Here is a 23,115-nt window from a genome sequence, read left to right as displayed (position 1 = left end):
AGGCTTTGCAGTCCTTGGCAGCCGGTGCCCGCTCTCCTTGTAATCTGGATTGCTGCATGCCAGTTTTATTTCCCGTTTATTCCCCCAACTCCTGTGTGAGCACCCCAGGTCCCCCTTTCCTTCTGCACCCCTAGAGTAGTTGGGAGTACTCCTTCCTGCTTGTGAACACTTTCCTTGTGTTGCTATCTCATCCGCATATCTCTCACTGCAGCTTCCCACCCACCTCTTTCTCCTTTTGGGTCCTTTGTGTTGTGCATTGATCCTTGCTTCTTGCTCCTGTATGTCCCACCTTTTTGATCCTCTGCACCTTGCCCCCCCCTCTAGCTGCTCTCTTGGCCGTCTGCTCTTTGCCTGTAAGCAATACTTGTATTGGTGTTCCCTTTTACCTGGGTTTTTCTCTGCTCCCCCTCCTTGATAGTTTCCTGCGTCTCCATAACCTCTAGAACTGTCCTTTTTGTTAATCCAGTACAACTGTCCTTTAATATCAGTGATGCTTGATGTAATCTCTGTTCTGCAGTATTCTCCGACTTTCCTTCTCATTTTGAACCTTTTATGTCTTGTGACCCCCAAATCCCTAGGCATGGATCCTTATACTCCGACTCTTTACCTAGCTGGTCTCTTTAGATTGCAAGCCTTGCAGCCCCCTCACTTTGCCTTTGTCTTAGTTCCTGCAGTGCTAGGAATTTATGATTCGGCCCCTGAGAGCTGATGAATATGTTGGTATTTCTTTTTACCGTCTTGTATTGCTGACATTATTTTCCTTATGCCAGCTGACTATCCACCACGTTCTGTAACAAGCGGACGTCGCTGTGTAGAGCGCTGGAATGGTTCCCCTATTCTATACAATACATTGGCAATGGATCTCCCTTCCCTAGTGTGTGTTTGTGTAGACATTGTACAGTAACTTTGACACAAGCCAGAATTAAAGGCGTGTTTCAAAAGAAAAAAAATCTCCTTATGTGTCCATAGATTATTTGTGTATTGAAGCTTCGTAGCTTTGCTGCAATACTAGAAACAACCTGTGATCAGCAGTGGCACTGTTTTTGGAAGAAAGCGGTCACCTAGAGCGAATATGTATGTGCCAGGCACCTACCATTTTTGTTGTTCTTTGCTTTGTAGGTGTTTAAACCCACAATACAAAAGCCTTGTCATTCTTTCCTTGCCTGGTGATTATATGTGAATATTTCAGTTTGTTTTTGCAGTTTTTAGTATTGAAAGTACAAATTTGGTTTACTTGTGGCTGATTTGAATGTGAAACCAGCCGTAGCCAACACCTTGTATGTCCTCTCCAAAATCCACATAGATCTAGAGCACCCAGTTCACTGTTACTCTGCACTTCTTGGCTACTTTCTTAGATATCTCTGCACACAGGTCCTAATGGACTGGTGGTAGTGTCCCAAATTGCCCTTTAATAATTTCTATATGTGTGTTCATAACAAAACCTTTAAACTTTTGTGTAATCTACAGATGTAAATCTGTTGTGCCTTATCGGACTCGCATCTAGGGGAGTATAAATATTTTATGGGACATGGAAAGCTCTCATACAGGCTGATGGTTTAGGGTCCAAAATTGACTTGACAGGGTTTCTTTAAGGGTAACTTCATGTGTTTCATATTGCCTGTGGACTTGTGTACAATCCCATATACACATTGTGGAAGAAATGTGAAGATAAGATGCCTTTTTCATCCGCAGTCAATAATTACCATGTGGATTGGGGTGTGGAAATCAATGGTTAAATTATACCCCCAGCTGTGGCAAAATTGCAGCATTTTACTAGTCAGAAACAAACTGATTGTGGGTAAATGGCAGGGGTAAATCGGCAGCCAGTCTATACTTGTGCCCAGTTACCCCAATTTTTTTACTGCCATGCCTGTTTCTTTTTAGATGAAATACCGTATATACTCGAGTATAAGCCGACCCGAGTATAAGCCGAGACCCCTAATTTCAACACAAAAAAACTGGGAAAACCTATTGACTCGAGTATAAGCCGAGGGTGGGAAATGCATTTGTTACAGCCTCCCAGTATATAGTCTGCCAGCCCCTGTAGCATACAGCCTGCCCAGCCCCTGTAGTAGGAAAAAAAATAACACTGTACTCATCTTTCCGACGTCCCCCATAGGTCCTCTTCTGTCTCAGACAGAAGAGGACTTATGGGTGACGTCAAAAAGGTGAGTTTTGTCTTTATGTTTTTAGTTGACTCGAGTATAAGCCGAGTTAGGGTTTTTTGAGCACAAATTTTGTGCTGATAAACTAGGCTTATACTCGAGTATATAAGGTACACTGTATAATACAGTGTAAAAGTTCTTGTGGACCTTCTAAGGACCCCTACACATCCTGAAGAATGAGTTAACGAGGACTTGTCAGGATTTAGGACACTAAACTACCACCGGTCCTAAACTACCCCCATGTACCTACAGGTGGTTTAGTGTTCAAAATCGCCCTTTAGCAAGTCCCTGTGTATGTGCTATTAAAAATATGTTTACATTTTCTTTGTTCCAGTGCTCCCTGCAGTGACACAGTAAAGCTGGCGTACTACAAATATAGCGCATGGGCACAGTACTGTACACCAAGCACACTTGCATGCTGGTGTGTGTCCCCTGAAACGAGATCCGTTCATCCTTAATTTTTTTTTATGGCCTATTTTCGGAGAAAATTGTGTTTTTTGTTTTTTTTTTTATGTTTAAAATGAGCCTCTGGGGCTTTTGTCTACATCATGGAAGCTTCTTCTGGCTCCCTCATCTTCTAATTATGCACACCTTTATATGACATTACTGCCTGCCTCCTCCCACCTCTCCTCAGCCTAAGAGCCGGTGATGTCAGATGGAGCCCGAAGGGGTTTCTTTGACATTCGAACCCATGAGGCTCATTTGCATAATTTAAAGGAAACCTACCACGTGAAATAGTAGGTGTAAGCTTTAAATACCGAGCACCAGCTCGGGGTGAGCTGGTGCCGGAGCATATTTTCGTTATTGTCATAAACCGCTGTATTGCGGTTTAAACACTTTTTAATCTTTATATGCGAAGCAGCTTCGGTGCAACAAGTCCACGTCCGTGCGCGTTCCTACACAGGCAGTGCCGGAGAGCCAGTGACGGTGCACCGAAGCTGCTTCACTTATAAAGATTAAAAAGTGTTTAAACCGCAATACAGCGGTTTATGACTATAACGAAAATATGCTCCGCAACCAGCTCACCCTTAGCTGGTGCTGGGTATTTAAAGCTAACGCCTACTATTTCATGTGGTAGGTTTCCTTTAAAAGCCGATTTTTCTCCATTAGAAAATAAAGTAAGAATGGATCCTGATTCAGGACACACACTAGTGTATAAATGTGCTTGTTGTACAATACTGCATCCATATGGTAGGTTTCCTTTAAAGAAGCCTAATAACAGAGTATCACTGTTATCTGTTGTCTGTCTGGTCTGGATCTGTATCATGGCTTCCATATGCATATATGAAAGTACAAATCCGATTCTATGAGACATGGATGTTAATAGGGTCACTTAACGTTGAACAACCATGTATCAATTAGACCATGGTAAGGGCACAACTTTAATACCCGGCAACTGATGGTATAATACTTGGTTAAGGGCCTATATGAATTGGGCATAACTCTGTTTGAGTGGACAGTTGCAGTTGACAGTTGAGTGGACATATTGTCTTATATGTGGGTTCACAAGGTACCATTGTCCGTACAAAAGAGTGGAGTGCTCTCTGGAATAGCATGTGATGATGTAGTATTGGGAGCTGGGAGGCCACGCAAGAAAAGTACGGCATGACCTAGTCAATAAACCAAGCTGAATTATAGTGACGTAGTCTAGATTCAAGATTATTGTGTTTAGGATAAATAATGTGATCTGATAACTTTTGGCTAAGAGTTTATGGTAGTAAGGCGGAAAGACTTTGTGAAAGACTTTTTGTGTTGTCAGACAAAGTACCATATAAATTTTAGTACAGGCAGGGGTTACGTACAAGATGGGATCTGTAGGTTTGTTCTTAAGTTGAATTTGTATGTAAGTTGGAACTGTATACTTTATAATTGTAACCCCAGCCAAAAATTGGATTTTAAAAATGTTGGATTCTCATTAGAACCAGGATTAGCAATAGAACTTAATTGCAGACACCTGTTTATAACTATTATAGCTCTTTATTGTAGTCGAAGGCTAAAGTACAGTAAATTACCAAAATCCAGAGGGCCATTTGTAACTAGGAGTAGTCTGCAAGTTGGATGTTCTTGAGCAGGGGACCGCCTGTATAAGCTTAGTTTTTCAGCAAAGTTGAGTGAGCAGGGCCCCGAGCCTACCAGCCAGCAGCCTGCAGGTCCATGACCGTAGAAGATAGTCAATTGTATGTAGAAAAAAGAAGGATCCAGAACTCCGAGATAGTGGCAACAACTTCTGAGATTTCACTCGAGGTAGACAATCGATTACCACAGCATCCCAAATAAAACCTCTGTACTCTCCTCCCGCACTCCAGCTTCCTCTTCACCCTGTGGCTTTCCGGCTGTGCAGGCAGAGACACTGTATGAGGTGGTGATGGCGCCATCTGATGACATCATAGAGTGCCCGGGCAGAGTGCATGGACGTGTCTCTGTCTGCACTGCCCGGAAGCCACGTAGGGAAGATGAATCTGGAGAGCAGGAGGTGGGTACAGTGTTTATTTTGCAATATGACGATTGGGGCTCTGCTGGACATTTTGTTAAGGAAGTGGGCTTCAATGGACATTTTATTAATGGAATGGGGGGTCTGTAAGTTTTCCCTTTTGTGTTGCAAAATCGGGGGGCTCTGTCTATGCTCAAGTATATACAGTAACTGGCTTTAATATAATAATTAGAATGCATAGAACTGACCCAATGCAAATGCCATAATTTTACCTCATTTGTCCTAATGATGCAATGCTATTTGTTGGATGCGTTTATATGATTAATATTGCACTTCTAATCTTTTTGTATTGGGTCTATTCAATAAACTGTAAGGAAGGCTAAAAAGTGAGCTTAGGGAGGAGGGGGACTACAACACAGGGTGCGAGCTGTTAATTTTGGAGAAGATTTATTTACCTGCCCGGGGGTGGAGATGTTTGAATTTTTTAAAATTTAAATTTGTCCGTTTTTGGTGAATACTGGTACATTAATTTAGTCATTTATTTGCATATACTTAACTTTTTTTCCCCTCCTTTCTCTACAGGTACTCCTCATTGGAATTGCTTGGGGGCAGTGTGGCCGACGTCCGCCCCCCCACTGGGGAAACATCCCCCTCCCCTGCCCTATTCCTTGTGCTGAATGGCTGCGATGGCACCTGCTCTCACTGACCCTGCCCCTGACGCCCACAACCTGCACTTCAAGCTGGCGCCCCCATCTTCCTCCCTCCCCCTTGGTGAGACCAACGGTGGCTGTCTTCCTCCACCTGCCCCACCAGACTTGGTAACAAACTTCAGTGGAACATCTGGAAAATTGGCTGGGGTTTTCACTCCACGGTCTATCTTGTCTCAGTCACTGTGTCGGGGGCGTTCCTCCATTTTGGAGCTCAACCTGGAGGAGCTGAGAGGAATTGCCAATTCGGGAAGAGGGGCCCAAGGACCTTTAAATGGACTGGCCAAAAGACCTGCAAAGCCAGCCGTGGACAAACCCCCAAGCCTTGCAATTCCTACATTGGACCCTTGGATCAAAGCCCCAGTTGTTCCTGCTGAGGAACATGAACAGAAGGGGTCTCGTGTTGAGCATGGTTCTGATAAACGCTTGAAGGCTTTGTTACGGCGCCATGGGGAGATGGAAAAGAGGGCACGATCAATTCAGAAGAGGCTTCAGTTAGTCCAAGCAAAGCAGGTTGAACGGCATCTCCATCAACAGCTAGGCGGTCTGGTAGAGACTGCCTTTGGTCGGGGTCCAGACACTCCTCGAAATCGTTTGACAGTAGTGACGCGTAAAGCAGATGCCCAGCGAAGGGGAGAAGTGGGAAGTGGCAGCGTGGAGGCTTCTCTTAAGGGAACGTCTGGTGAGCTGGAGAGACTGAGCTGCTCAGGGTCTGCAACTCTACGAGCATGTGAGCGAGGATTTGACTCTGATGCCACAGAAAGTAGTTCAGGAGGGGACTCTGATGTGGAAGAGGATGAACTGAGACAAGTAGACATCCGGCAACGATATGTTCCTCTGTGAGTACCTTGGTTTCCCTATTCTGAACCCTATGTTTTGTCTTTGGGAAGAATCTGTGGCTTTCTAGGTCCATGAAAAAGAAATGTTCGTTTTTTAGGTCTGAAAACTGAAGACCTCATTCACTGTAGTGGTAGCACAGGGTTGCTCCTGTATTAATAGGAGTGACCTGCAGTTCTCTGCACAGCCACTAGACAGAAAATGGAGTCTTCTGCTTCCAACTTCTTCCCCAGTATAATCCTAAAAATGCCTCATTCATACCTTTTGTTTCACACTGGAAAACACCTTTTATGGGAACCCTCTGAAAACAAAATGTAGATGTAATAGACTCCAATTTCAGTGGTGTGTCACTGTGTGCATAATTCTTCTGGATTTTTGAAGCTGAATGAATTGGAGCTTTGGAGTTTTGTTATGAAGCCCATTCTATAGGTTATTTGTTGCAGCTTGATGCCATTGCTCTCCTGTCCCTGTGCAGCCTGACAGTCTTTTCCTCGTGCACACAACCGTAATGGGGGCGATGACTGGGCCACACAATTTGTGTCCAGATCGTGGCCTCATAGAGGTCTATGGCACCCAATCACGGTGCAGTAAGAACAATGTGCTTGGCCAGGTCGCGGTTCCTCACAGATTTCTATTGAGAGGGGAGGGGTGAGTAGCCGTGTGCAAGGAGCCTAATAGGAAGAAAGCTGTCAGTCGTCTACAGAATATCCAGCCATAAATTACAGGTTGCTAAAAATCAAACGTGGAAGAAAGAGAAGGGACTATCTAATATGTACTGGTTAATCCTTTTGTTGTCAAAAGTGTTTAGTTTCAGCTTCTCCTCCATTCTAAACAAATACACATTCTGCAGAGCATGCATGTTCAATGGGAGTGCCTGTATCTGCATACATTGACCACAAGCCTCTTAGAAGAAAGGGTGTATTCACATGGACGTATGCCACACACTAGGCTCGCTGAAGAGAAGTGAATTCTGCTAACTCCTCTCTCTGTAGAAAATAATGCTGCACTGCTGCTCATAAGGCCAAAGATGGAGCATGTTCTATCTTTTTTGCAGCCATGGCACGGTATGGTAAGCACGGTGCTCACTGTACCGAGTCCAGGCACAAAAAACTATGAGGGACGCATATCTGGCCAACTGGATATACATCGCTCAGATATGTGTGAATACACCTTAAGTCTTCTACATGATTACATGTTGCAAGGTGTATTATGTCTCTACATAAATTTTCTTTGGTATATTATACTGTGGATCGCTTTTCTGGTGCAGGGAAACTTGCCTTTTTTTCTCATGCTGAGTGTACACTCACGGGAGTGTACACCTCCCCTGGTGTGTACATGTGAATGAGGTGTCTCTGATAAGTTTGTTCACAGGATTATTATGAGAGAACTTCTTCCCTACAGACCCTGAGAGCACGGGGCCTGCGCTCTTCTCAGTACCTCCATGGAAGACCTTGATAAGTTGAGCAATGTTTTCTAAGCTTCTGGTTGCCATATTGATGTATACACAGCGCTGTGCTTCTATACGGGAACCTTCTAGCTTGGCTAACGTGTGCAGCTCCTGGAGGCTGGGGGATAGAAGACTATGGAAGTGGTTAGTGTAGGTAGGTGTCTTCTGAGTGTCACAGAAAACAAGCAGAAAGTACACTATACAACGGTTCCAGTGGCTCATGTTCATACAACGAGGGCTACATGACCATGTACAATATACAGGCCCCAAACAGCCGTGTACAGTTGTTTATGGCCCAGCTGACGTGAGGGGTGAGCGCCGCAGCACAACTGTGTATAATCAAAATCTTTGAGGACTACGAGCCAGCCACAGTCTGTGCAGCTAGCTCATAGGCCTGATATGTGGTTGTGTGCATGAGGCCTATGGATGAAGACACACGTGGACTTTTTTAGGCCGTTTTTAGTAGGCCGTTTTCAGATTGGGAAAAAAACAAAATGAATTAAGATAATTGGTCAAACCTACCAAAAACGCATGCGTTTTTTCCGATATGAAAACGCACTAACTAAAAAACGCCACGTGCGTCTTCGCCCTTAATGAAATATTGTCCGTTGGTTATATGACCTCCAGGACACTTTTGTCTGTCTCTGTTTTGGTAATGGGGTCCTAGTGAATGAACTTTTAGCGCCAATAATGTGAATAGGGGATAATTAATGTGAACAATGTACATTACTTCCTATTGTGACAGGTTTGGCCAAATGTTCACTATGTACTTTGGTCTCTGAAATATGTGAGGATTGGGCTGTAGCATCTCTGCTGCCCTGTCTCTTTGTTCTTGGGGAGAAGCACAGAAATCTCCTCTCCTCCAGTAGATCTCCTGAATCATCTGTGTTAAGGTAGCTGAAGGCCAAACAATTGATCACATGGGGACAGTTTTGGGGTTGTAATAACAGCAACACCCTGGAAGATGCCATGCAGGGCGCATTTTTATAGATCTTTTGTGAGTATGTTTTTAATCTAAATAAATCTTGAGTGTTAGACTGTACTACGCGATCTGTGGGTGAATTTCTTCTAGAGATCCACTGCAACATATGTTTAAAACGGAGGAGGTCACAGGAGAAATGCTGGAGTGTTGGTCTGAATAGTGGTATTAATAATAATAATAATAATAATAGAGGATTTGTGCTAGAGGAGTGTGAACTACTCTTTTGTGAGTGACATCGAGAGAATCGGGATCTCCAGTCAGAACTTATTTTCTATGTTATACAGTTTGGGTTTACTGGATCAACCCTTGACTGATTGTAGCTCCACGAGAGAGGTGTATTTTGTTGTATAGCATACCCCATTGCTAGTCGGGGGTGGGCATTTAAACCAGCCACGGGTCTTTATGGACTGGTGACTTAGCACCCCACTGGTGAAGTCTCCTGTCATTGTTCAAGGAAATTTTTGAAGGTTTCCTCATTGACAGCTCTGTGTACATGGTCACCCATGGTTTGTAGTTGGATGGTAGACTGCACTGTGGTTAAAGGGGTTATCCGGGTTTAAATTTTTTTTTATGTCCGGGCTGGGGAGGGCTAGTTAAACATAATAAACATGTACTTACCCCCTCCGGCGCCGCCGATGTCCCGCGCCGCGGTCCCTTCGATCCGTGCCCCTGTTTGTTTACAGGGGCACGGAAGCCGCGCACAGGGAGCTTCCGGTCCACGATGTGGACGGCTCCTCCCATCCGTCCCTATCTCTTAGCGTTGTAAGCGCTGAGAGATGGTGCGCATGGGAGCTTCCGGCCGGCCGGAAGCTCCCTGTGCGCCGGTGTAATGAAACCGGCGCACAGAGAAGACGGGCCGCGGCGCGGGACATCGGCAGCACCGGAGGAGGTAAGTACATGTTTATTATGTTTAACTAGCCCTCCCCAGCCCGGACATAAAAAAAAAAATTTAAACCCGGATAACCCCTTTAATGGTTTTATACTCCTCCTTATTGAGTTTCTTGTACTTGGAATAACCTCTTCATTGTGAAGAATACCTCCATGTGCTGATCTGCTCATATGGAAACCCTTCTAAAGGAAGGAATCCTACATTTTATTCTTGTTGCCTCTTCAAAAGATTCTCTGTCCTTTTTCCTTCATGTACATTTAATGCTTGTTTTAATTGTGTATTCTCTATGGGAGTGTAGGCCGCATGCATAAGTATTTCTTCAATGCAGTCTTTGGCACAGCTGCTGCAGGCTGATCTGGATCCTGGTCTGAGTGTATGGCACCAGGCTCTGAGGCTCTTTGTATTCTGCTAGGTGGGGACTGACTGAGCTCTGTTCTTTGCTACAATGCTCAGTAAGTGAGCGTGGCCGGCCCTTGCTGGAAACACTAGCCTATGGCCCATAATTCTCAGATTGTATCACTTACGCGAGGAGAATGTCCGCCTGTGTCGTGGGTTTTGTGCCTCCGCCACCAGATTTTCTGCATTAGTGAAATAGATTTGTGGTGTCCTTTCTCTTGGTACACTCCTTGCCTGTGCCATCCTGATGGCAGAAGATGTGCCCATCTCTATTATGCAGGTTGTGCCTTTGTTTTATCTGCGAGGTTGTTACTTTTCTGTGTAATGAGCTGTGTCCGTCACACTACAGCCTGTCTTGCTTGTGTGTTTGTCTATGAGGGCATGGACAGCAATGCAGTGTCGGGGAAAGGCGGGCATTACTACCATGGTAACCTGCGTCTCCCTTGTAGCCTGTAAGATCCCTGGATTCTTTGGCATTCCTAGAATTCCTGGCTGGCGCTGTTAACTCTGCCGCTGCTGTGGTGGCAGATGTAAGCCCCATGCAGGTGGCCTTGATGAATATGTATAAAGCCTTGAGTGCATTTACCCAGTGGCTTTCATTGTCCTGCGGAGCTATAACTTTCTTATGCGGATGAATTTAATATCTGTAATGAGTTACCTTGTTTTATCAGAGGATTCTGCTTGGGCGATGGTCACATAACATGGTTTAAATTATTACCAGGATCTTGTAATTGTTTCACTGGGCATCTTCAGTTACCCTGTAGGAGCAATTGATTAGAGGCCATGTGGTGTTTTTCTATGGGAACGCAACGCATTTGCGATCTGGTCAAGCACCGCCCGCAGAGCTTTTCCTTGCTTTTCTAAATGCGAGGCGACCCCCATGTATGAATTTAGTCTAAGAGATTCTACCGTCTTCCACTTTGTATACACCACTACCAGTAGTGTCATAAATGCACAGCCCAAATATGCCTTGCTGTCTGCAGGCATTGGCCAGAAAAATAGCCATATGCAAGTCACTTCATTCACGCACCTGGGGCGTTGACTCTGCCTCCATAGCACCGCTCTTACCACGCCTTCCCCTCCCTATTGGGGGCCAGCACCAACCGTACTTGGTCAAATCTCCACTCCCACGGCCACAGGGTATACGGTGGAGATTTTGGGGTATGTTTACTTAGGACCTTGAGCCAGAACGTGGAGGACTTTGCACGTTCTCTGTAATTAAGATGTGACCCTTTTGTGCCGATGCTGCACTATTCTTTGAGGGTACAGTCACACGTTACAGTTACAACTGCATCACAATTAGTTTTGAGGTGGTTTTAGGTGCAGTTTGGTCAATTTCACAGGTGAAAGACATGAACTGAATGGGTGAATTTGATTTTGAAGGAGAAAGCTGTTCCACAAATGTCATTTCCCTGTTGAAATAAGTAAAACCACCTAAAACCACCCCAAAACTAATTGTGATGCAGTATTAACTGCAACGTGTGACCGCGCCCTCAGGGTGATGACACGCGTAGCGCTTTGTCTGCGTTTTGCGTTAATTTAATGCACAACACTGGCGGCTTGTTCCCGATTGCAGGCCTTTCCATAGAAACGCCTATGCGATCGGGCCGCGGGCTGCCCCCGGTAGGCACGGCTTTGTCTGCGTTTGCATTTTTAAACGCAGACAAAGCGGTGCGTGTGGCACCGGTCTGAGGGATACAAATTTTGTCCCTGAAATGGGCGTTCCGGGGCATGCGCCACATTTATCACACAGAAGTGTAGCTCACGCCCCGTGTTAAAGTTGCACTTAAAAAAAATATATATATATATTTGTGCGGTCTTTTTGGGCAGTGCAGGGAGAGCCAGGTTCATGAAGAATGGGCGCCACAATTCATGAATCTCACGCACACTGCAGTTTGCACTGTTTTTTTTAGTAAATATGCCCCATTGTGGTGATGCAGAAGGAGTTGTGGAGAATTGAGCGGAGGCTCGGGCTGTAAATTTTGATCAATACCCTGGGTGCATGAACAAGGTGACCCGCGTATGATTATTTCTATTTCACATGGCTGGTAGCTGTACACAAGATGGATGTGGGGTAGTAGACTCCCTTTGAAAGGACTTACTGGGGGGGGGGGGGGGTTACCAAGTTTACATGTTGGAAGTGCATAGCTCACCAGCCAACCTCCTCCTGGCTTCAATCCCAGAGGTGTGCGGACAGACCAAAAGCTGCAGGCCGATACAAGAGAAAAGATCGAATGATTCAGCACTTCACTGGGATGGTCTTTATTTGTGATTGCTAAAATACAGAACAGGCAAAAACAGGCTTCATACGGAACAGGCAAACAGTCCTCATCCGACTGAAGCTTCAGATGAAATACATTGATCGTTGTTTTACCCCTTACAGGACTCGGCCCTTTTTCTTTTTTGCCTTTGTTTTTTACTCCCCTCTTTCCAAAAGCGGTAACTTTTTTTTAACATTTTTCCATTAAGAGTTGTTTAAGGTCTTGTTATCTGCGGGGCAAATTGTACTTTTTAGTGGCCCCATTTAATATTTCATGCATTGTACTTGGTAGCTGGGAAAAAAATCCCCAAGTGTGTTGAAATTTACAAAAAAAAAACCCCACATTTGCGTCATTTTCTTGCGGCTCTGTTTGTCCGGCTTTCATTCTGCACTCCAAATGACACTTCTCCTTTAATTTTTGGGTACAATCATTGGGATACCAAGTTTTATATAGGTTTTATCAGATATTTAAAAAATGAAAATCTTTTGTACAAAACAAAATGTGACATTTTGTCAAATTCTGAGGCCAATAACTTTTCACACTTTGGTGTACAGACCTATGTAAGGTGTCAGTTTGTGAGGTACGCGCTGACATTTTATGTTAGTTTGAATTAAAAAATGCTCAAACAGTCATATAGGTCCCAAAAAATATTCATGAATGGAACAATGGCGAAAAAGTTTTGATTGAGAAATTTGGCCGCTATTTTCCATTCCGGCGCTCACGGCTGGGTATCATCTTTTTTATATTTTGATAGATGGGCTGTTTTGTACCGAATGTTTCTGATTTATATTGTTCATTTTTATGTGTTCTAGGGGGGTGATTTAAACTCTACAGGTTTTTTTTTTTGTTTTATTATTATTATTATTTTTTTTTTTTGAGAACAGGACTTCCTACTGGGTAGAGCAGCAGGTAAAGCATGTCTCCTGCCACTCCATTCAATAGTATAGGTGTATTGAAATTTGCTGAGCACAGAGTTTGGCTATCTGTCACCATTGCTCTCTGGATCAGTGGGGTTCTCTGTAATCGGACCCTCACAGGTGGGGGTCTCAGCCGTTGGTACAACAAAATAGTTTTTTTCCCCTAAAAATCCCCCCTTTTATTCCGATGTTGCATTGTTTCCAGGTAATGGCTTAGAATATCCATCTGGCCAATCTATGGCAACCGCATTGACTCGCATCAGCCATTTTGTGTTGCAATGAAAACCTGTACATGGGGGGGGGGGGGGGGCAGAGTAATACTGCTTACTTTTAATAACATAAAAAAAGCCCTGATGCCCGGGGGCAGGCAGGGTAGAGCTGTTCAGGTAAGCCACTGCAAAATTGCCAGCTGCTGGACTGTGGCAAAGGCAAATGACAGCAGAGAGATATTGGATGGGTTTTCTGTAGAAAATAACATAAAAGGCATTGTCAGAAATGATCCATAAAAGTAGCCCCTTATGGGTTACAGAGACATTATAATAGTGGTATGGGGGCACCTTTGTGTGTGTTGTATGGGCACTGCTGACTATACTGGGTGAGTGAAGATGGAGTTGTGCTTAGGATATTTACCTACGGTTACCTGAGCAGTTCTTGTAGGCGTATCATGTTCCGCAGTCATGGGCTGTATGGAGCACGGGGGGGATTTCACTTCTGCCTCCTATCCATCTGCTTTCTATCCATTTCCAGTCTGTCAGCGACCTACTTCTTTCTCTCGCTTCCATTTTCACCCTCCCATCTCACAAGGCATTCCCACAACCTTGGAGGATATCAGCTGAGGTTTGAGGACACGGTTGGCGAGGGACAATCTGTTTCATTTGTTTTTTTTTGTTATATTCCACATTTGTGATATTGTTTAATACCTTCATGTAGATTAGATGGTGACTATAGAGCAAGCGTTGCCATATAACGGTGTGCCTGATGATGTGTTGTTACCTGGTGGCTAGTGCTGACCCTTTTACAGGAAGGCGAATGTTACCATACTGTTACACTACTGACAGATGATTATGGAATGGTTTCTTTGCTCACATTGCAGTCTGAATCAGATGGATAGATTATTCACAAACCAATTCCTTTGCTGTGGAAAAATTGCTAACAAATGGGCAAAACCCTTGCACACCCACACAAGGCAGCTGAATGCTAACACTGGAGCTTTGCCTCTAAACCCCAGGTGCACTAATGTAGCAATGTGAACCAAGCCTAATGTCCTATTCCATTCCGCTATTTTGGACCAAGTTCTGTCCCTCCGCAGACTCTGTTGTCTGAAGTTAGAACCCAAATGTACCACCCATGATTTGTAGAGGTTAAAATGCTTAACCAGCTGGTTCCTTTTGAAGAAAAAAAGACCTTTATCTGTGTGTAAATTAACCTGACTGGCTTTAGTGGGCGTTACCAGAGCCCCTCCAGGATTATAATGGCATCCAGCTGTCCTGGTACATACAACCATTGGGGGGTACAGAGGAGTGTGGCACATGGTGAGGAGAAGCTGCACTGTGGTCAGGCAAGGAGAGGATTTATTTTTCAGTGTTATGTTTTGTCGGGGTCTTCAGTATTGTCTGCTCTGGGGTGTCTACTATTATCTGATCTGAATCAGATAATATTCAGATATTGCTGTACTTATAATTTTTGGGGTGGAATTTTGTGCAGTACTTTGGTTGTCTGTTAAAGTTGAGAAGTATGACCCTCGGACCAATAAAGGTTGCTCACCCCTGACCTAAGTCTTTAGATTGGGTATATCACTGACATTTAAAGGACATTTTAGAATTTCCCCAATCTCCTATGACAGTGATGGCGAACCTATGGCATGGGTGCCAGAGGCGGCACTCCGAGCCCTTTCTGTGGGCACCAGGATTATCACCCCAGTACACCAGACAGGACTCAAAGAATTTTCCTGCAGTTCCAAGCAACTTGGAAGCAAAGAATATCTGATGAGTAGAAAGGATAATAGAATTCCCCTTCAAGCACCCTGAAGAATCGGGATCAAGTAAACAGTGCAGTATATGCGGTTGTCCCAAATTCGGTGAACTTTTCGGTGGTCAGATTCACTTCTGCTGTGAGCTCCTCCATTCTACATACGGTATGCTTATTAATTCTTGTACCCATTCTGCAATGGGTACTGATCGTGCAGCAGTGAGAAAGAAACAAAGGAGGGTCTTTGTCTGCGTGCCAATACTACCTGGGAGAATTGAGAGTAATCCAATTTTAGCTGAGGCATCCATGCGGCGGCCAGTGACCAGGTGATAAGTGGAGAATACTTTGTCCCAAAAGGGGCGTAGGTCAGCGCATTCCCTCCAAATATGTGCCATCGTGCCCCTGGAGTTGTTATATCTCCAGCATACATCTGGCCCCTCAGGGTAGATTGAATTAAGGACTACGGGTACACGATATCACCGTGATATTATCTTGTAGTTTTTCTCCTGGGCAGCACAAGCCATGGAGAGTTTGTAAGCAAAAGTGTGATATATTTTTTTTTTTTTTTTTTTTTACTACTCCTGCCGAGAGAATTCTAGACCCAGCTCCTGCTCCCAGTTACTCAAGAACCCTGGGTCCCCTGTATGTAACTCATTCTGAAGGATAGAGTATGTCTGTAATAAAACAGTGCACTCTACATACAATATCCCTTGGCTTGTTTGGGTCTGCCAGCCTTGGGCCTAGTGAGCGGTGAGCTTGGTCAAAAATGGCTGCAGCTTCAATGAATTCAGGAAGGCCATGAACTTTTATATTATTTCTGTGACCACATTTCTCTAGGTTGTCTATATGGTCGGCAAGAGACTGGAACTGTACTGCATGTGCGGATAGGTGAGCAGAATGAGCAGCTGAGGTTGTGTCGCACCCCGGCGTGACAGAGTTCCCAGCGCTCTCCGAGGCTCCTGGTGTGCACAGCTGGGGGATCTGGGTCGGGCGTGCAGGCCACTCGCCATCTTCCAGTCGCCACGTGCTCCGCCGGGACTGCACACTGCGGCGGGCTGGAGGGGAGGCGCTCCCTGATCGTCGACTGGAGAGTCCAGCAGGGGTTGTTCTGGTCCCAGTACCTGCAGGCTCGGGGACCTGGGAAGAGCAGATGGGTCCAGCGGGGCCATAACGATAAGGTCTGCCGCCTTCATCGGCGAGGCAGAAGCTACGTGCTGCTGGCGGCCGGTCAGATAGGAGTCGATGGGTGTGGGGGGACAGGGGTGCTTCTGGGACTTTTCTGCGTTTTGCCCCCATGCAGGATGAGAGATAGCCATCCATGCCCCCAGAAGTGGCTATTTTATACAGGCTCCCAGACCAGGATATATATATATATATATATATATATATATATATATATATATATATATATATTATATCTCTATCTCTACTACTTGCAATGTTACCCACACGCCTCAGAACCTCCTCATACATGCAAAGACTGCAGGAATAAGACTTGCAGTCTTTGCATCCCACGCAGTCACTTACTATGGACATCCGTAAGGTGAGTGCCACTCGCCCCTCCGATGTCATACGGGACAAAGCCCGTTGTTTGTGGCAAGCAAAATGGACCCTTGTTCATGCGCATGTGGCCTAATACTGCACTCGCATATACCTGTGCAATACATATTACATACTGATACAACACACATACAGTACAATACACACTATCCCCCTAAAAGATACTTTATAAAAGTTTAGCGGCTGAGGACTATACCAAGGCGTTTGGATAACCCGCTGCTGGAATCTGTGTAATCTTTTAGGATAATGTCCTCTGTATGTACAGTGGTATTATTATCTTGCCTCTTCATAGATCTTCTTCCCTCTAAACCCACCCATCAATATGACACATTTTACCAGCATTTTGTATTTTTACTTGTTATTTAATTTTGGTTGTTCGTTTGTCTATCAGATGTATATAAAGCGCAGCCATGGACTCCAGAGTCATGTGGCATTTATCCCATGTGATAATATTGGGTGTTGAATGCGCTTTTTTTTCATTGCTTTGATCTTTTGAATTTCACTCAACGCTTAGAAAACTTTTGTCCTAATGAAACATGAGCTGTATGTGCGCCAGTGGTCCGGTCTAGGAGACACGTTATTGGGAATGTGCTTGGATGTAGTGGAGTTATAACTTTGTCTAACTTTGGTCACCCCCAGTATTGCACTACCCAATATCTCATTTAGTTGATTTTATTTTCCTGTAAGCGCCCCCTTGTGGCTGATGGCCTTCCTGCGTGGCAGATTAGCACCACGAGTGGACATTGAGGGGACCTCCCATGGATAAAAGCTGGTGATTTGGCCCTGTCTGAGCGGAGATTTAGTTCAGAGCGACTGCTCTCCTCTTGCCGTGCATTCATGCATTGTACTCTGGGAAATCACTCACTGCGGTTTTTGTAATTCCAAGGAATATAATTGTCCTTTGTGAAGTCTAGGAGTGTCCCTAGCTCAGGAGAGTCGCTGTCAGCAAGCTTTTATGTTGTGGGTTTTACAGCCTTGTCTGTGAATGTTCAAGGGGTTAAGCCCATCGGACATATGCGCAGGGTAGTATACAGCCCTCAGTATACTTCCCCTCTCTCCTGTGTACTTACCTGGAGAGTAACCCACAACTCTGCATTGTTTCTATTCGGACTGACCCTGTTGTTACTGCTCTAGATAAACATAAAGATGTATAGTCTGTGTGCTATGCCCCGAAATCTAAGCTCCATAGCTCAGTAAGGATGTGACTAGGGGGCAGAACAAGAAGTGTTGTCATATGGACACATAGCAGTTAGAAGTGCTCTGTTTTCTGGGAATATAAATAGTGTGTAGGGTGATAATCTCTGACGGGAGTGGATCCCCCTCCTCCTTCTCCCTCTTTACTTCCTTCGTTAAGCAATCTTTACTAATGACTTCCTGCTTTTGGCCTCACCTTATCTCAACCATCAATATAGAATTATACATGTGTGCAGCGACTGTTAGCGTTCTCAGGCCGCTTTGTCTAACCTAGACCCTAATAATGGAAGACCACATTCTGCAATAATAATACAGCTAAGCTCCCACCCTGACAGACTAAGGCTGGGTTCACATCACGGTATTGAATAAGTGTCACAGCTGCTCATTCACTGGAGAATGGACATCAAGGGGGACAGTCGGAGGATTGGGTGTAGAAGAGTGGGGGTACTTTATACCCCTATATGAATGGAGCGACCACATGTGTATACATGTATACAACCCCTCAATGTACTTCTAGTGCCCTTGAATTCCCAGTCTATTACAAAAGAAATTGTTAATGTCTCCACCAGCGGCTACATTGTTACAGGTTACAAGAAATCAGTGTTTTAAATCAGTTTATAAATGGGGTCTATGAGTGTCTACTACACAGAATAGGGATCAGATCTGACTCCTGATGCTCTTTATTGGACGTAAAGTTACTACACTTGATATCGGAGGGTGGAGGAGATTTCTGGAAGACACTGCTACACTACATCTGGAAGGTGCTTTCGGTGGACCTGGAGCCAAATCCCCAAATCTGTCTATGGGGCACTAATGATTGCTACCCTACTTTGTAAATATATTGCTGCCATATGGATTCAGAGGTCTCCCCCCTACCCTCCAGCAATTTAAAGGGGTTTTCCCACGAGGACCAGGGGTTATCCTGTGGAAAGGGCCTAACTTGCTGATCAGTGGGGGTCTCCAACCTACCCCTCGTCGCTCTGTAAGAGTATTGGAGCAGATGGCTAAGCATGACCGTTCTGCTCTATTAATCTCTATGAAGTTGACAGAGATCGTCGAGCGTGGCACACAGCTTGTAGGTAGGGCTTATAGGCACTTTTTTTTTGTGAATAGGGGATATGTTTTCATTTGACCACCAATGTTATGAAAGTTGTGAGTGTTTGAGTCATAAAACATAACTTTCATTGTCTCTCATAAAAATGTCACTTTATGACATCTGATGCATTGATGTAACCTTTGACTGTTAGATGCAACTGACTGGGTTACCGATACTTCAACGGGAATTTGGCATTGGAACCCACAGACAAGCAACCAGAGGTCAGATCTTAGACCAATATACACAGGGCGACACACACCTCTGTCAGGAGTGGTGCTAACATCCAATGTCACAGCAACTGCACAACACGCTGAGAATACCCTCTGCAAAGCTGCCTGCACTGTCTAATCTACAATTTGACCCTGCGCTGCATCTAAGACAAAGTGTCCCAACACGTGTTTCGCTGTAGGGCTTCTTCCCCTAAAAGTCCCCCAAATCTTTTCCCTGTGCTTTATACAGTACATAATGGTGGTGCACACCGTGGAAAATATTGACACTAACCACTGTTGGTACACGTGCAACCATTCTGTTAGAGGATAATGCAGACAGCGCCTTCCTGGTAGTATCATATGCATATTATAGTTTGTGATATTTTGAATTTGTGCTTTTAAGAAAGTAGTAAAAAATGATTTTTATGTTCCCGTCTCTTTCCAATCACACATAATGTAGCTCTGGGTGTAATTTTGGAGGCATACTGAGATTTATTGGATATTGCACACAAAGGCGAGGCTGACTGATGGGAACACCCTAGATCCATTTGACGTCATCTCGCTTGTCTTCCTGCACAAAGGAGGCCATTGAACGTATTTATACTGTATAACCAGATTTGTTACAAGAAAGGAGCTATAGGAAACCCACCTCTGGAGTAGAAGGTATGTGTCCATAATGAATGCAATATATGTCTAAAATATATACCCATACTACATGTGCACATGGCGTGACCAGATATTCAGGATCCAGTTTAGGATGGGATTTGAGCTGTTGGATATCTTTTTAAAAAGGAAATGCGAGGGATATATGCTAAAGATGGTGCAGATAGAAGGTTTCCTCAGAGGGAGGTTGTTATTACTAGGACAGCTGACTCAGCAGTAAATAATTAAAACCAGGAGCAGATGAACCCGCTCAGGGTTAAAGGTAATGGCTGCAGGGTGCCAGAGGAACATACGAAGATGTTTGGAAGTTTTGTAAAAACAAACGGTTAAGTGATATTTGCTTTTATTACAATGCATTTTCATGTTATTTTAAAGGGGGTTGAATGAAGCACTCCTTGCAGATACCCCAAAGGTTAAAGCTACAGAATAGCTGCACCTATACATGCTCAGTATCAGTGTGTTAAAGTATTTTTATAGAACATCCCCCACGGATGTGTAAGTGACATCTGCTATAGGTGTTTCCACACCAATGAATTCTGTCATAATTCTGTGCCACATATATCATTGGTTTTTGGCACTTCTACCACCTGTATGACACAAAAATGGAGTTGCCTATGACAGAACTGACAGAATTTTTTCAGTTTTCTGGCACAAAATATAAGATCATTCAGCATCAGACATCTGACTTGGACTACAAACTCTTATTCATACAACACTTTTGATAAATCTGCGCCAATGAGACTTTGTGCAGCAGTATTTACCTTCAAGTTTTTCTAATGAATTCAATAAATAGGATCACTAGTTTATTGGTGGGGTTTTGGGGGTCACTTTGGCTATTTTACCCTATAGAACAATGATGGCGAACTTATGACACGGGTGCCAGAGGTAGCACTTGGAGCCCTCTCTGTGGGCACCCAGGCCATCATCGAAGAGGACACAATGGATCTTCATGAATTCCCAGACAGCCCAGCACTTGCTGCACTCAGTGTCATCTTAAAGCGACACTGCTGCATGAGACTGCAGGAGGAATGGGAAGGTGTGGGCAGATCTGGATTATCATTGTAGCTTCGGCTCCAGGCCTAAAATTCTTCCTATTCTGGGGAACCTGAATTTGTCACCCTTTCTTTCTACGTTATTGTTGTTCTTAGGATTCTGATACCTTTGAAAGCTATGACCGAGAAGGGAGCAAATAGTTACTGCATAAATTGCACTTTAATTTTGGCACTTTGGGATAAATAAGTGGGTTTTGGTTGTAGTGTGGGCACTCAGTCTCTAAAAGGTTCGCCATCACTGCTATAGAAGAACCTGGACCAGATTATCCACACGTAGTATAGCAGCAAGCCATGATGGGGGCTAAACCACCGAAGAGATGTTCATACAGCTAATTGTTAGGTGCATTGTGTTTGACTTCCATTAATGGCTTATTTACCCCTTTACGACTGCCATATGGCTATATACATCCTATTTGCACATGCCATGTGCAGAAAGGACAGTGACCAACTTGAAACTGCTATATCACCTATACCCTGGCACCTAGAAACAGAATTTCTCTGTCTCTTTGAAACCTCCAAACACAATTTTGACCTTAACTAAAATCTACCATTTTGTTTTTATGCTTTGTAAACCAGACTTGCCTTGAGAATGCTGATGCAGAAACATATCTTGTTTACCCAAGTGGTTTTGCGCCCCCCCCCCCCCCAAAAAAAAAAAAAAATTATAAAATTCAGGGCCTTGGGAAAAGTGGGTGCTCCTGGCTGCACAAGGCATAAACACATTACACAGAGCTTCCTGAACTGTCCAGACAGGACTAATCAACCTGAGCTGGATTACTCCTACACAGCAGCTGGGGGATGGTACACTGATTGATTATTTCTGCGTGTCAAGGACAACCGTGATTACATCATTCCCTGAAGCAGTGCAAAATTAAGGTAAGAGGGGCGCGCTGTGGCAGCCACAGGAGCGATAGAGCCTCATTATCATAATTGTGTATATATATATATTTTTTTCCAGCAAAACCACTTTAGGGGTTCAGGGATTAAACAAGATATGATCCTGCATCAGTGTAGCTACATCATTCTCAAGGCATGCTTCATAATGCATAAAAGCAAATGGTAGATTTTCTTTAAATCAATGTCTCATGTATAATATAGCACCAGATTTGTGTTTCTAGACCTATCAACTGTAGGCCGAATATCAAAGAAGCTGCAGGAAAGACTTGGCTTACAGTCTGCAGAAATACATGCACCCTCTGCATCTGTAGCTGAATTGTGGATAGGGGGATGAGATGACACTGTACATATTTCTTACATATTAGTAAATGTTTATTCTGTTTTAATACATATCTGAAAAATGACAAAAGCTTATTTTTTTCATTTATCGGCTGTTTTTATAAAGAAAAAACTTGTAATTTAAGAAAACTATCCTATTAAATTAAAGTCTCACATGAGTAAAAGTGAAATATAAAGCTTTTTCCAAAGATATTGTCATTTAAAGAAGTGTGACCCTCAGTCACAAAGGGGTTAATGGACTTTTACAGGAACATACAAGGTAATTTTTCTGTGTAACCCTTTGTCATACTCAGCTACCCCTAGCTCTACCTGACATCCGGTTTTCCATTAGAAGCCCGGAGTATTCCCTTATGAACAGGCAAATAATCCTATAAATACTCCTGCAATGGGGCTCATTATTTCACACAGCCATTTATATATAATGTAATGTGTGATTTATAGAATGCGATATCAGTATCCAAGGGGCAGGATTTGGAGCGATGCACATAAGAACATGAGCGGGAGTCTGGAATAATAATGTGTTTTTCATATTCACTCTCCTCCTGATCTGCACAAATCATAGGACGGATCATGCCACAGATTTCATCATAACTCAAGTATTTTTCCCATTACACTGCTCTGTTCATATGAATTGCTGTGTTTGATTTGCTAAACTGTTTTGTTTTTGGTCATTGTTGGAATATATAAGGTTTTTTGGATTTGGTGAGCAGTTTCACATGTCCCCCGGGCTTCTGCTGGGTTATGAGCAGTGGTGACCCCTGGGAACTTTGTCAACGACTTAAACCAAAGAAACACGGTGGGCTGGCAGATGTTGGATGGATGATTATTGGCTGGTGGATAGATATGGCAGCATGCATACAGTGCACAACCATATGCAGGACAGATTCTAAATTTTCCCATAGACTTCTACGGGGCATACGGAATGGAAATGCTGGAGAAAATATGACGTTCTCCATAGTTTTTTACACCTGCTCACAGTACGGTACAAAGTATAGCCATGTAAATGTGGCCATATGCTACATGTATGAAAACTGTACGGGTAGCATATGGCTGTTTTCGTGCATACATTTGTGTGAAAGAGGCTTTATACTGGTGCCACCTAAAC

At 44.0% G+C, this 23,115-nt stretch overlaps 1 protein-coding gene across 4 annotated transcripts in view; it reads left to right on the top strand.

Moving 5' to 3' along the window:
- KANSL1 (KAT8 regulatory NSL complex subunit 1) overlaps positions 1-23,115 on the top strand; it is a 60,407-nt gene that overhangs the window by 17,804 nt on the left and 19,488 nt on the right. For all 4 annotated transcript variants that reach the window (XM_072111106.1, XM_072111107.1, XM_072111108.1 and 1 more), the window contains one exon: positions 5,179-6,142. In XM_072111106.1, the coding sequence (XP_071967207.1) occupies positions 5,274-6,142 (869 nt within the window). In that variant the 5' untranslated portion in view covers positions 5,179-5,273. The remainder of the gene's footprint in view (positions 1-5,178; positions 6,143-23,115) is intronic.

The sequence above is a fragment of the Engystomops pustulosus genome, chromosome 6 (assembly GCF_040894005.1).
Source record: "Engystomops pustulosus chromosome 6, aEngPut4.maternal, whole genome shotgun sequence".
NCBI classification, from domain to species: domain Eukaryota; kingdom Metazoa; phylum Chordata; class Amphibia; order Anura; family Leptodactylidae; genus Engystomops; species Engystomops pustulosus.
This window is presented reverse-complemented; position numbering and strand designations above follow the sequence as displayed.